The sequence below is a fragment of the Prionailurus bengalensis genome, chromosome B4 (assembly GCF_016509475.1).
Source record: "Prionailurus bengalensis isolate Pbe53 chromosome B4, Fcat_Pben_1.1_paternal_pri, whole genome shotgun sequence".
Lineage (NCBI taxonomy): Eukaryota > Metazoa > Chordata > Mammalia > Carnivora > Felidae > Prionailurus > Prionailurus bengalensis.
Window position 1 is genome coordinate 53,893,585 of NC_057358.1, and position 15,609 is coordinate 53,909,193.

General features: G+C 35.0%; 1 protein-coding gene across 6 annotated transcripts in view; it reads right to left on the reverse strand.

Annotated features, from left to right (window-relative positions):
- Positions 1–683: 683 nt before the first annotated feature.
- SLCO1A2 (solute carrier organic anion transporter family member 1A2) overlaps positions 684–15,609 on the reverse strand; it is a 129,076-nt gene continuing 114,150 nt past the window's right edge. For all 6 annotated transcript variants that reach the window (XM_043564946.1, XM_043564948.1, XM_043564944.1 and 3 more), the window contains 3 exons: positions 15,363–15,427; positions 14,700–14,817; positions 684–1,592 (listed from right to left, as the gene is read on the reverse strand). In XM_043564946.1, the coding sequence (XP_043420881.1) occupies positions 1,373–1,592; positions 14,700–14,817; positions 15,363–15,427 (403 nt within the window). In that variant the 3' untranslated portion in view covers positions 684–1,372. The remainder of the gene's footprint in view (positions 1,593–14,699; positions 14,818–15,362; positions 15,428–15,609) is intronic.

Genomic DNA, 15,609 nt, shown 5'->3' on the forward strand with positions numbered 1-15,609 from the left:
GATCTGGATATCTGTTTTCTTCCCAAGATTAGGAAAGTTTTAAGCTATTACTTCTTCAAATAAAATTTCTGCCCCCCTTTACTCTTTCCTCTTCTTCTGAAACTTCTATAATATGAATGGTAATAAATTTTACGGAGCCACTGAGTTCTTTAAGTCTATTCTTGGGTTGTATAATTCTTTCTTTTGTTCGCTTTCATTATTTTCCATTATTTTGTCTTCTATGTCACGAATTCATCCCTCTGCTTCTTCCAGCCTGCTGTTCATTACATCAAGCCTGCTTCCAATATCATTTATTGATTCTTCATCTCTGATTGATACTTTTTTTTAACTCTTTCATCTCTTTTGTAAGGGTCTCACTGATGTCTTCTTTTCTCAAGCCCAGTGGCTATCCTTATGATCATTGCTTTAAGTTCTCCATTAGGAAGGTTATTTATATTTGTTTTGCTTAGCTCTCTGGCTGTGGCCTTAGCCTGTTTTTTTTTTATTTGTGATAAATCTGGGAAATGTTCCTGGGACATTTCCTCTGTCTTCTGGGAAAATGTTCCTCTGACAATATCTGACACTATAACTTTTAAGGATTATTTTTTTCTAATATTATACTTTCATCCTTTGACACAGATACTTGTTTTTCAGAGAGAATTTAGTCACCAGGTTTGAACTGCTAAAAAAAAAAATTCCAACAATCTTTGTTACATGATTTTTAATAAACTGACTCAGTTTTTCAGTATTCTGAACAAAATGAGCAAATATGTTTCTTGAGTAATAAAGCAGAAAACAAATTGATAGTAGGTGATGGCATAGTAATGAGTAATCTATTTTTAAAACAATCATGTCTGGAATGAATAGGAAAAGTTAAAGAACAGTTAAAGAAAAGAAAAATTCTTTAAGGAAAAGTTAAATAATTAGAAGACATCAGCTTCTTTCACATAAAAATTATGAACTTGAATAAAGTATTTAAATAGTCATGTAAGCAGCATAAGAATTTCAGTCTCTAACCCCAATAACAAAGCAGAAATTCAATGAAATTAAACAGATTTTCCTAATAGGAAATTTTTAAGATCAATTGGAAAAGATGTGGGATATATACCCTTATTTCACATGAGTTAAAAGAGAAATTGCTATTTTAACATAAAAAATAAAACTGGGTCTAATATCCTGTTTTAAAGGTTGTTATAAATGTCCTCTGAGGAAAATTTCAAGTGCCGTGGATGCCTCAGAAATACCATCAGTGAACATTTTTTTATCTTGGGTAAAAAAAAAAATTGAGGTTCATAAAGATAAGAAAAAGTTATGCACTTACCCCTATTGATTTTAAAAGCAGTTTGGTTATAAGTGTATTCCACAACTCTGGGAAGCATGATATAATAGGGCATTACAATTTAGTTTTCAACTCATTATCATTCAAAACTTTGGAATTTTGGTCCATATCTTTACACTCATTTTCCTTCTTTGTAGTTTTTGCCTCTGTAAGCATAGTTCCTGAAGAGGCATTTTCACCAGGTAGATGACGATTCTTCAAAATATTTAGGATTAAAAAGGCTGGGATATAGCTTAATCCTCTTAGAGCTGCTGGCAAACCAAGGTAGATGTATCTATAAAAAAAATGTTTTAAAATATTAAGCTTACATAGTGTGGTGAGTACAAGCTAGTTTTGAATATCTTTAATTATGAATATTTCATTCCCATGAGGATAATAGCAGCTGTTTTGCATGTCAATCTTATATAAGCAACTTTGCTGAACTCACTTATTAATTGTTTGTTAAATGTTTTTTTTTGCAAATTTTCATCTAGAAAATTCACACTTATTTTCTTTTCTTATCTTTGGCTTTTTAAAATCTTTTTACAACAAATTGAACCTCTGGTTTGAATGCAATACTGATAATGGCAGCAGTTGTATTCTAGTATTTAATAAGAATGCTTCCAAAGAATAACCATCAATTGTATTATATTATATATTCTGTGGGGGTCTTTTTCATGGCTTTTTAAAAAAAGTTTATTTATTTTAAGAGAGGGAGAGAGGTAGAGAGAGAATCGCAAGCAGGCTCCATGCTCAGTATGAAGCCTGACACGGTGTTCAATCTCCCAACTATGAAATCATGACCCGAGCCAAAATCAAGAGTTGAACACTTAATCAGCTGAGGCACCCAGGCGCCCCTGGATGATTTTACTCAGATTAAGAAAGTTCCTCTTCTATTCTGAATTTGCTCAGAGTTTCAATTATGAATGCGTAAAGTATCACCAGATTATTTTTGTTCCTATAGTTAGCAGAACATCAAGGATTTTGCCCCCTTAATTGTGTTAATAGAGTATATTAGGTTAATAGATTTTTCTGATGTTGAACCATCCTTGCATGACTAAACTCTATTAGTGAGGTTTTATACATTATTACATTTGATTTATTAATTTTTAGAATTTTTGCATGTGTATTTATACATGTGTATTTATAAGTTAGGTCAGCCTATACTTTTTTCCTTATGCTGAACTTGTCCAATCTGAATATCAAGACTGGACACTTGTATTGTTTGACTTTTTTTCTGTTATCGACAATACTGCAGTAAACCTCCTTTTACATGTCTCCCTGTGTATGTTAGCAAGATTTTCTCTAAAATGTCTCAGGGTCTTAGAGTACCCAACTTAGCAATTGTCCAGACGTTTTCTTCAATAGTTTTTATTTACTACCAACATTTTTATAGTCTATAGTGTCTTCTGTCATAAAGAAAATTTTTAGATTTATATTTAGTGATATTGGCTCCTTTCTTGCTCTTTGGTTTGTGTGTGTTTTTTTTCAACTCAAACCCAAAGCAATAAGGATCAGAGATATGTGGCTGTGTTGTTGCTGTAAACAACCAATCTACTATTGGTTTAATTGTTATTTCTTTGTAAGTCACCTATTTATTTCTCTGGTAATTTTTATATTCATTTTTCTTTATCTTGAATGTTTATAATTTTACTCTGATATGCTCATTTATATATTTTTTGACTATGCCTTTAAAATGTATTTTGAAGTGAAAATTCATGCCTCAAATTATAGAAAATTCTAAGCCATTAATTTTTTTAAATTTATATCTGCCATTTCCTCTATTCTTTTTCTAGAAATTTTTTTTGAGGTGTATGTTTTAATTGTTAACTGGTCTTTAATATTACATAGGTGTTTATTTTTGTTGAATCAGTTCACATTGTTGATCTACATTCTAGATAAATTCTTCTGTACTCTCTTCCAGTTCACCAATTCTCAACTGTATTGCCTTCAAATTTATTATATACTTAGGATTCTTTTTATTATCTCAATAACATGCATTTAATCTATAATGTTCCTGAATTCTTCTTAATATTCTTCTTTCTTTTTTTTTTTAATAGAATTCTATTTTCTTTTTTTTTTTTTTTAATTTTTTTTTTCAACGTTTATTTTTTATTTTTGGGATAGAGAGAGACAGAGCATGAACGGGGGAGGGGCAGAGAGAGAGGGAGACACAGAATCGGAAACAGGCTCCAGGCTCCGAGCCATCAGCCCAGAGCCCGACGCGGGGCTCGAACTCACAGACCGCGAGATCGTGACCTGGCTGAAGTCGGACGCTTAACCGACTGCGCCACCCAGGCGCCCTTAATATTCTTATTTCTGCTTGATTTTTCCTATCATTTCTTGTTAACTTTTAATGGATATTATGCCATTTATTAATTTTAATCCTATTGAGCTGGTTAAGCATACTTATTTTAAAGTCTTTGTCAAACTCCTACATTATATGAAATTTAATCAGGAATGAAGTCATGTTTCATTGGGAATTTATGTGCTTATCTTTTTTACCGTTAGATTTGTTCATGTTTTTTTTTCAGAATTTTTAATTTTTTTTTAATTTACATCCAAGTTAGCATATAGTGCAACAATGATTTCAGGAGTAGATTCCTTAAGGCCCCTTACCCATTTATCCCATTCCCCTCTCACAACCCCTCCAGTAACCCTCTGTTTGTTCTCCATATTTAAAAGTCCCTTCTGTTTTGTCCCCCTCCCTGTTTTTATATTATATGTTTCCCTTCCCTTATGTTAATCTGTTTTGTCTCTTAAAGTCCTCATATGAGTGAAGTCATATGATTTTTGTCTTTCTCTGACTGATCAATTTCACTTTGCATAAGTGTTGCAAATGGCAACAGTAGTTGCAAATGGTAAGATTTCATTCTTTTTGATTGCCTAGTAATACTCCATTGTATATACCTACCACCACTTCTTTAGCTATTCATCCATTGATGGGCATTTGGGCTCTTTCCATATTTTGGCTATTGTTGGTAGTGCTGCTATAAATATTGGGGTGCATATGTCCCTTTGAAACAGCACACCTGTATCCTTTAGATAAATACCTAGTAGTGCAATTGCTGGGTCGTAGGGTAGTCCTATTTTTAATTTTTTGAGGAACCTCCATGCTGTTTTCCAGGGTGGCTGCCCCACCTTGCATTCCCACCAACAATGCAAAAGAGATCCTCTTTTCCACATCCTTGACAGCATCTATTGTTGCCTGAGTTGTTCATGTTAGCCATTCTGACAGGTGTCAGGTGGTATCTCATTGTGGTTTTGATTTGTATTTACCTGATGATGAATGATGTTGAGCATTTTTTCATATGTTTGTTGGCCAACTGGATGTCTTCTTTGGAGAAGTGTCTATTCATGTCTTTTGTCCATTTCTTTACTGGATTATTTGTTTTGTGGGTGTTGAGTTTGATAAGTTCTTTATAGATTTTGGATACTAACCCTTTATCTGATATGTCATTTGTAAATATCTTCTCCCATTCTGTCGGTTGCCTTTTAGTTTTGCTGATTGTTTCCTCCACTGTGCAGAAGCTTTTTATTTTGATGAGGTCCCAGTAGTTCATTTTTGCTTTTGTTTCCCTTGCCTCTGGAGACGTATTGAGAGAAGTTGCTGCGGCCAAGATCAAAGAGGTTTTTGCCTGCTTTCTCCTCAAGGATTGAGGCTTCCTGTCTTATATTGAAGTCTTTCATCCATTTTGAGTTTATTTTTGTGTATGGTGTAAGAAATTAGTCTGGGTTCATTCTTCTGCATGTAGCTGTTCAGTTTTCCTAGTACCATTTGCTGAAGAGACTGTCTTTATTCCATTGGATATTCTTTCCTGCTTTGTCAAAGATCAGTTGGCCATACATTTGTGGGTCCTTCTCTATTCCATTCCATTGACCTGAGTGTCTGCTCTTATGCCAGTACCATACTGTCTTGATGATTACAGCTTTGTAGCATAGCTTAAAGTCTGAGATTGTGATGCCTCCTGCTTTGGTTTTCTTTTTCACGATTGCTTTGGCTATTTGGGGTCTCTTCTGGTTCCATAAAATTTTAGAATTATTTCTTCTAGCTCTGTGAAGAATGCTGGTGTTACTTTGGTAGGGATTGCATTGAATATGTAGATTGCTTTGGGTAGTATCAACATTTTAACAATATTTGTTCTTCCTATCCAGGAGCATGGAATTTTTTCAATTTTTTTTTGTATCTTCAATTTATTTCCTAAGCTTTCTATAGCTTTCAGTGTATAGATTTTTCACCTCTTTGGTTAAATTTATTCCTAGGTATTTTATGGGTTCTGGTTCAAATGTAAATGGGATTGATTCCTTGATTTCTCTTTCTGTTGCTTCATTGTTGGTGAATAGGAATGCAACCGATTTCTGTGCAATGATTTTATATCCTACAACTGCTGAATTCATGAAACAGTTGTAGCAGTTTTTTGGTGGAATCTTTTGGGTTTTCCATATAGATTGTCATGTCATCTGTGAAGAGTAAAAGTTTGACCTCCCCCTGGACAATTTGGATGCCTTTTATTTCTTTGTATTGTCTGATTGCAGAGGTTAAGACTTCCAATACTATGTTGAATAACAGTGGCGAGAGTGGACATCCCTGTCTCATTATGGAAAGCGCTCAGTTTTTCCCCATTGAGGATGATAATAGCATTGGGTCGTTCATATATGGCATTTATGATCTCGAGGTATGATCCTTCTATCCCTACTTTCTTGAGGGTTTTTATCAAGAAAGGATGCTGTTTTTGTCAAATGCTTTCTCTGCATCTATTGAGAGGATTTTATGGTTCTTGTCCTTTCTTTTGTTGATGTGATGAATCACGTTAATTGTTTTGTGGATATTAAAGAAACCCTCTATCCCAGGTATAAATCCCACTTGGTCATGGTGAATAATTTTTTTTAATGTATTGTTGGATCCGGTTGACTAATATTTTGTTAAGGATTTTTGCATCCATGTTCATCAGGGAAATTGGTCTATAGTTCTCCTTTTTAGTGGGGTCTCTGCCTGGTTTTGGAATCAAGGTAATGCTGGTTTCATAGAAAGAGTTTGGAAGTTTTCCTTCCATTTCTATTTTTTGGAACAGCTTCAAAGGAATAGGCATTAATTCTTCCTTAAATGTTTGGTTGATTTCCCTGGAAAACAATCTGGCCCTGGCCTCTTGTGTTTTGGGGAGATTTTTGATTACTAATTCAATTTCTTTACTGGTTATGGGTTTGCTCAAATTTTCTATTTCTTCCTGTTTCAGTTTTGGTAGTGTATATGTTTCTAGGAATTTGTCCAATTCTTCCAGATTTCCCTTTTTATTGGCATATAATTGCTCATAATATCCTCATTATTGTTTCTATTTCAGCTGTGTTGGTTGTGATCTCTCTTTTTTCATTCTTGATTTTATTTATTTGGGTTCTTTCCTTTTTCTTTTTGATCAAACTGACTAGTGTTTTATCAACTTTGTTAATTCTTTCAAAGAACCAGCTTCTGGTTTCATTGATCTGTTCTGCTGGTTTTTTTTTTTTTTGATAGCATTAATTTCTGCTCTAATCTTTATTATTTCCTGTCTTCTGCTGTTTTCGGGTTTTATTTGATGTTCTTTCTCCATCTCTTTAAGGTGTAATGTTAGGTTGTGTATCTGAGACCTTTCTTCCTTTTTTAGGAAGGCCTGGATTGCTATATACTTTCCTCTTATGACCGCCTTTGCTGTGTCCCAGAGGTTTGGGGTTGTGGTGTTATCATTTTCATTGGTTTCCTTATAATTTTTAATTTCCTCTTTAACTTCTTGGTTGGCCCATTCATTTTTAGTAGGATGTTCTTCAGTCTCCAAGTATTTGTTACCTTTCCAAATTTTTTCTTGTGGTTGATTTTGAGTTTCATGGTAATGTGGTCTGAAAACATGCACGGTATGATCTCGATCTTTTTGTAGTTGCTGAGGACTGATTTGTATCCCAATATGTGGTCTATTCTGGGGAACATTCCATGTTCACTGGAGAAGAATGTATATTCTGCTGCTTTAGGATGAAATGTTCTGAATATATCTGTTAAGTCCATCTGGTCCAAGTGTAATTCAAAGCATTGTTTCCTTGTTGGTTTTTTTTTTTTTTCAACGTTTATTTATTTTTGGGACAGAGAGAGACAGAGCATGAACGGGGGAGGGGCAGAGAGAGAGGGAGACACAGAATCGGAAACAGGCTCCAGGCTCCGAGCCATCAGCCCAGAGCCCGACGCGGGGCTCGAACTCACAGACCGCGAGATCGTGACCTGGCTGAAGTCGGACGCTTAACCGACTGCGCCACCCAGGCGCCCCCTTGTTGGTTTTTTGATTAGATGATGTGTCCATTGCTGTGAGTGAGGTGTTGAAGTCTCCTACTATTATGGTATTACTACCAATGAGTTTCTTTATGTTTGTGATTGATTTATATATTTGGGTGCTTCTTCATTTGGCACATAAACGTTTACAGTTGTTAGGTCTTCTTGGTTGATAGACCCCTTAATTATGATATAATGCCCTTCCTCATCTCTTGATACAGTCTCTATTTTAAAGTCTAGATTGTCTGATATCAGTATGGCTACTCAGGCTTTCTTTTGTTGACCATTAGCATGATATATGGTTCTGTGTCCCCTTCCTTTCAATCTGAAGTTGTCTTTAGGTCTAAAGTGGGTCTCTTGTAAATAGCATATAGATGGTTCCTGTTTTCTTATCCATTCTGTTACCCTGTGTCTTTTGATTGGAGCATTTAGTCCATTGACGTTTAGAGTGAGTACTGAAAGATATGAATTTATTGCCATTATGCTGTTTGTAGAGTTGGAGTTTCTGGTGGTGTTCTCTGGTCCTTTCTAATATTTGTTGTTTTTGGTATATATGTATGTATTTTTCATCTTTTCTCCCCTCAGAGAGTCCCCCTTAATATTTCTTGCAAGACTGGTTTAGTGGTCACAAACTCCTTTAAGTTTTGTTTTGGAAACTTTTTATCTCTGCCTCTATTTTGAATGACAGCCTAGCTGGATAAAGAATTCGTGCCTGCATATTTTTCTGATTCAGCACATTGAATGTATCCTGCCACTCCTTTCTGGCCTGCCAAGTTTCTGTGCATAGGTCTGCTGCAAACCTGATCCGTCTTCCCTTGTATGTTAGGGACTTTTTTTCCCTTGCTGCTTTCATGATTCTCTCCTTGCCTGTGTATTTTGTGAATTTGACTATGATATGCCTTGTTGATGGTTAGTTTTTGTTGAATCTAATGGGAGTCCTCTGTGCTTCCTGGATTTTGATGTCTCTGTCTTTCCCTAGGGTAGGAAAGTTTTCCACTATGATTTGCTCACATAACCTTTCTACCCCTTTTTCTCTCTCTTCATCTCTGGGACCACTATGATTCTGATGTTCTTCCTTCTTAATGAGTCACTGATTTCTCTAATTCTTAAATCGTGCTCTTTTGTCTTAATCTCCCTGTTTTTTTTCTGCTTCATTATTCTCCATAAGTTTGTCCTGTATCACTGATTCTCTGTTCTCCCTCATCCATCCTTGCCGCCACAGCATCCATTTGAGATTGCAGCTCAGTTATAGTATTTTTTATTTCATCCTGACTAGCTTTTACTTCTTTTATCTCTGCAGAAAGGGATTCTAACCTATTTTCCACTCCAGCTAGTCTTCTTATTATCGTGATTCTAAATCTGGTTCAGACATCTTGCTTGTATCTGTGCTGGTTAAGTCCCTGGCTGTCATTTCTTCCTGCTCTTTTTTTAAGGGTGAATTCCTTCATTTAGTCATTTTGAAGGGAGAAAAGGAATTAATGAGGTAGAAAAAATTAAAATTAAAAAAATATTAAAATTAAGACATTAAAAACAAAGAACACACACACACATACAAATCGAATAAATGATGCTAGATCCTAAGTGTGTTTTGGTCTTGGTGTTGAAAGTAGCTTGATAGATTAGAGAAAAAAGGGGAGAAAAACGAAATCATTTGAAAATTTGAAAAAATGAATACGTTGAAGTAGACTAAAATGAAATGATCAAAGTAAAATAGAATTTGAAAAAAAATTAAGCAAAGTAAAAAATAGAGTAGAAAAAAATTAAAGAAAAATATTTTTAATAAAAATTGAAAATAAAAATGATTTTTTTCTCTTTCTGTATTCAAGAAAAAAGAAACAAAAAAGAGAAAAAAGAAAGAAAATTGAATAGTTTGACTGTCTAACAGACTGAAATACAACTGAAATTACTTCGTTTTCCCCTAGAAGTCAAACTATGAAGCATTTTATAGTCCACAAACTAAGTAGGCGCTGAGGCTTGTGTTCTTAAAGACAGAGGTTGGCCCAGTTGGGCAGGGCTTAGTGTACTGGCTCCATTCTCCACTAGATGGCGTTGTTAGCCTACTGGGGTCGATTGTTGTGGTGCTTGCAGGTGCGTATGCACATACATGGAAGAGGTGAAAATGGTGTCACCCAGCTACCCAGTCTCTAGTATTGGAACTCTGTTTTCTGCAACTAGCAATCATGCATCCGTCCTCTGTCTTCTTTTGTCCATTTCCTGCTTTTTCACTGTCTGTGACCAAGCCCCAGGCAGTACCTCTCTCCTGAGTTTTATCTCAGATGCGACTGTTTTCCCAGGCCCCTTACTTCTGTGCAGCTTTGACCCATTCAGCCTCTCTGCAGGAGGATCTCACCGAGCAATGGCCAAATGTTGGCTGCACCCAGGAATGCTTGCTGGACCCTGCTGCTGATGATGCCCTGAGACTGTGGCCAGATGCCAGCCCACCCCAGAAAAAGTTCACAAGATAGTGTAGCAGCAGCATTTCAGAGATTATGGAAAATCACAACACACATCTGGCACCAGGCTTCACCCTTAAAGACATTGTTCCAACACCAGCGAATGTGGCCGCCTTCTGGGGCCTGCTGAGCCCAGGTGGCCTCACAGCCTCTACCAAATGTCCTTCCAGCAGTGGAACTGCTTCTCCCCATGTGGCCTGAGAACCTCCTGGACCCCACTCTGCTCCTTGGGATTTGCTCTTTCCAACAGAGCACCGTCAGGTATCAAGCTGCAGAGTTCAGACTCTGTGCTCCTCCTGTTTACAGTCTTGATGGAATTTAAACCCTCTCCTTACTCGTTTCTTTTTACTTCAGTTCCTGTGGCTGTTTCCAATTTTCCTCTTTTCCTCCAGCTGCTTTTGGGGAGGGGTGCTTTTCCCATATTTTCCCCCTGTCTCTGTCTTCTCTCCACACACAAAAGCAGCTTCCTGCCCTCTGTGGCTTCTGTCTTCCCAAGTTCACCACTCCATGTCACATACCTGCTGAATTCTGTGGCTCAGGTTGTGCAGATTGTGTGTTAATCCTCAGATCAGTTTTCTAGGTGTGCAGGATGGTTTAGTGTTTGTCTAGCTATATTTCATGGATGCAAGATACTCAAAAAACTTCGATGCTCTTCTGCCATCTTGGCTCCTCTTGTTCATGTGTTTTTAAGTTTTAGCTTGCAAAACTAAACAATTTTGAATGTTTTGTTGTTTTTGTTGACTGTTTGTTCTGGTTTTCTTCCTGTGTATTTATTCTTTCAAATTTGTTGTTTGCTCTTTCTCTGTATTTATTCTTCTAAATCTAATAGCTTTCCCTTTGTTCCTGAGGCCAGACTGAGTTTTTATAAGGGTGATTTTTTTATAGTGATACTGGGATTAATCACAAGGAGAACAGATTGTTTGGTCTAGTTCTTGGATATATCTATGTCTTAGTTCCTCCTTAGTAACATAACAATGATATGTTAAAGAGATTCTTGTAAAACCTCTTTTACAAAGAGGTTTGTATTTGTTTCCTAGGACCTCTATAACAAAGCACCACAAACTTGATGGCTTAAAACAAAGTAAATTTATTTTCTCACAGTTCTGGAGGCTAGAAATCTGAAGCCAAAGTTTGCTTCCTCAGTAGACTCCAGGAAACAATCCTTCCTTGACTCTTCCTACCTACTGGCAGCAATCCATAGCATTCCTTGTTTTGTAGATGCAACACTGCAATCTCTACCTCTGCCTTCACACAGGATTCGTCCCATATATATGTGTCTCTATGCCTCTTTTCCTCTTCTTATAAGGACACTGGTGATTTGATTTAGGGCCCACTCTAATCCAGAAGGACCTCATCTTAATTTCACTAATTTAAAGACTTATTTACAAACAACTTATTTCCAAATAAAGTCATATACTGAGGTTATGAGTGGACATGAAATTTTGAGGGACACTACTCAACCCAGTTCATGGGTGTTCAACACCACCTCATGGATTAAGCACTGAATCTGGATCTAATCTCTTGACTCCTTGGAAGTACTTTATTTTTTCTTTGGAAACTGATCACCCAGAAACCACTTCCTGTTTCTAGGCTTAGAGGCTTTGCATTAGCCTTTGTATTCAGCTTTTATTTATTCCTTTATGTTGCTGTTCAATTTCTACTTCAGGAAAACTGGATGTCCAGAATGATGTTTATATTATCTTTTTTTTTTTTAATTTTTATTTTAGAGACAGAGCACAAATGGGGGAGGGGCAGAGAGAGCCAGAGACAGAATCTGAAGCAGGCTGCAGGCTCTGAGCAGTCAGCACAGAGCCTGACGTGGGGCTCGAACCCACAAACCATGAGATCACGACCTGAGCTGAAGTCGGACGCTTAACCGACTGAGCCACCCAGGCGCCCGATATATTATCTTTGAACCCAGATATATCCCTTTCAAATTTAAAATTATATCTATTGTTCTTATTTGAAATAAGAAATATATCAATACATAACTTATTGAGCTACTTATCAGGCTTTTCTACCTTATTTGAAATTACATTGTTGTCCTTTTTATAAATAATGAGTTCATTAATTTTTAGTCTTTAAAAAAATATGTATATATACATATAAAGTTCTAAATATACCTTTGAGTATTGTTTTAGCTTTGTCCCACAAATTTTCCTCTGCAGTGCTTTCACTGATATAGAGTTTTAGTTATTTCATTATTTTTATTATAATTTATGCTTTGACCTGTAAGTAATTTCAAATGTGAGGTTTTGGGAACATTTTATCATAGATTTCTAATTGCATTGCATTATGGACAGAAAACAATGGTTGTAAGGTATCAAACTTTTTTTTTTAACTTTGTGACATTAGACTTAGTTGTAATGTTTTTTATAGGCTTGAGAAAAAATATATATTCTATTGGTTGGGGGTTTTTAAATTGCTGTATATCTATTAGATAACTCTTGTACAATTTGGTGATTGAAATTTTTCTGTATCCTCAGTAACTTTTTGCCTATATTTTATATTTCCTTTTGGAAAAGTGTGTTGAAATTTTCTACTCTGTAGATTTCTTCTTGTAATTTTGTAATTTTTTTGTTTTATATATTTGAGATTAGGTTGATAAATATATATGGGTTGATGACTGTTACATATTATTGATAAAGTGTTTTTTTATTACTAAGTAATATCTTTATTTAACTGTTAATCCTTTTCACCTTAAATTCTATTTTGTATTACAGTCATTAATATAATCACAAAAGCTTGATTTAATATCTGCCTGGTATTTTTTTTCCTGACCTTTATCTTCAATCTTTATTCACATATATATTTTAAGCTATGTCTCGTAAGCAACATATAGCTGGAATTTTGAAAACACTGAAACTCACATGGAAGTATCTTTTAAGCAAGTTCAGTTGGTTCACATTTATTATGAAACCTGACGTATTTAGGCTTATTTTTTCAACTTATTTTGTGTGCTTTTATTTTCCTATTTCTTACTTCCCTTGAATTTTCCTTAATCCTTTTATTCCTTTCTACTAGCTTGGAATAAATGTAAGTGGCCATCCTTATATCTTTACATTTTTGGCATAATTTAAAGTTAGTCAGTATTTCTATTCTTCGAACTGTAAAAGAGTCCTAGATTTTCCCTGGATTTTAAACTGACACTTTAGCCTGACATAGTTGCATGGATGCTGGCTGGAGATATGAGACTTCCAGGCCAGAGCCAAAGGACGTTTTTACTCACAGTACAATAATCATCACAAGCTTCATGTTCAGGTTGGTTTTCCTTAACCTTCAAGTCCCAAAGAAATCACACCATGGGAAACCTATGTGAATTTTGTGCATACAATGGGTTTTGTTCACAGCTAAGAAAGCCTGAAATTAGGAAATCCCATTCTTTTAAACGGGTTGGAAGAAAATCTGCCAGTCTTAGAGAGAGTTATTACTTTTATCATCCTAGACAGCAAACTCTGCTCCATAGGAAAACATCATCTACATACTCCAAGATCATTTACTATTCAAACATCCTTGAAAAGATAGTCCAAAACAAAACCCTCTGCTAATAAGATATGCAGAAATGTAAGAGACTCATGGAGAACTGTTTACCAACAATATCCACCTCCTGTTTCTACTCTACACCATCTGGTAAATTTTCTCACGAGTACACTTTATCAGCCACTCTAATTAATCTGACTGATAGAGGATGCTAACAAATAAAATCATCTTGTCTAAAATAGCATTTAATTAAGGCTACTATCAACAGGAATCTTGGCAGCAGGATGAGGCCAATCTATACCAGTGATTCTCAGTGTTTCTCAACTGTGAAGGTATGTACGCGGGCCCACCTTCACATTACCTCTGAAGAGCTTTTGGGGAACAGAGCACTGATGAAAACATGAAATCTCATGCTGTCTGCTCTCTTCACAGTACTTGCTATATATCCTTTTACTAATCAAAATAAGACCTTAGAATGTTTTAAACAATGCTAAATTGTTTTTTAGTAAATGAAAGAATTTTTGTACTTTCAATTTTGTACGATCAAGAGAAATTGATACAGATCTAAACAAAATTCAGGTCTCCAGATAAAAAAGAACATGGAAATAGAGGAAATGGAAGTATTTTGTTCAAAAACACATTATGTTGAGTTTTGTTTAAAATCAGATTTATACTAACAAAAGAATAAGACTTTATGAGACATGAAGAATTTTGTGTCAGCAAAATTTAACGAAGAAGGAAAAATATTTCAAAAAGTAGAGGTAGATGTAAAAAGAAGTAAAGATTCAGGCTAGTAAGATGCTGAAATGATGTAGGATGCAATGAGGATACTTTAAAGAGTAATATAATTTTTAAAGGTAGTTTATGTATAGCTATTACCTTCAATAATGCGTTGATTGCAAACAATTTAACAAAGATTATTTTGAAAGGCTAGGTTAAGGGAGTTATCCATGCTTATATTTACCAAGTAGTTTGAAAATATTGAGGAAATAAAATTCTGGTATATAAATAAGGAATAGAGATGTAATATTAGCACATGTTCTGGAAGCACAGCCAAAAGTACTAGACAGTAGTTACTAGACAGTAACTGAAAAAGAAAGTGTTATACATGAATGTTGTCATTTTATGTACAGTCTGTGCTTAGAAAGCAATTCTTTAAAAAAAAAATTATTATATTTACCTGAAATTGGCTGAATCATATATCCTGCATGCTCCTGACTCACCACATTTCAAAGTTCCCCAGTGTAAACATGTGGAATCCACTAAAGCTCCAAAATATATAGGTGCAGGAATTCCAGCTACAGTTAAAGAGGGGAGAAAAAAAAACATCAACAAGGTAAGAATTAAGGTACATTATTTTGTTTGTAAACATTTCCGTTTTCTCTATTTGTAGAATAAAGTATGAATAGAATGCTTTACATTTTATTTTTACATATCAGAAGTTGTTACTTTTACCGTAACATTTCTAAGTTATAAAGGATAAGTAATGTGATGGATAAATGCAACATAAAAATCACTGATATTGAAAATCATTGAATTAATGACTCGCTATATTTTTTCTGCAATTTTTTGTACCAATCATATATACATTTTACTTTAACAAAGTATTTTTTGTTCATTTGCTTTTCAAATCTTCTAACAGCTGAAAAGCAAAATTAAGTTCAGATAGGTCTTTTTCAAGAAAAAGGGGAAATTCTCCATTTCTTCTTGTACCTTATTCTCATACAAATTACTAAGTGCTGCAAACAGAAGGGATATTTGCTAGACTTGGAGAGAATGATTTCATTTACTTGGTAGTTAATAGTGGTCTGATATGATGCTGGAAAAAAATAACAATTTTTACCAAATACTCTTGTGCAAAATGTATGTAACCCCACACCAAGAGACTTCTCTTCAGGCTTGATACACCTAAAAAATAAGTAAATTCATAAATAAAATGAAAATAGAGATTTAAACGCTGTTGTAGTTTCTTTAAAAATTGTTTGTAAATGCTGGTAACACACTGGGCACTAGAACATTTTTTTTTGCATGCTCAGATCTTGGTTATCCAAGGCCTGATTATCCAGTTTGTAGTCTACACACGAGCCCTA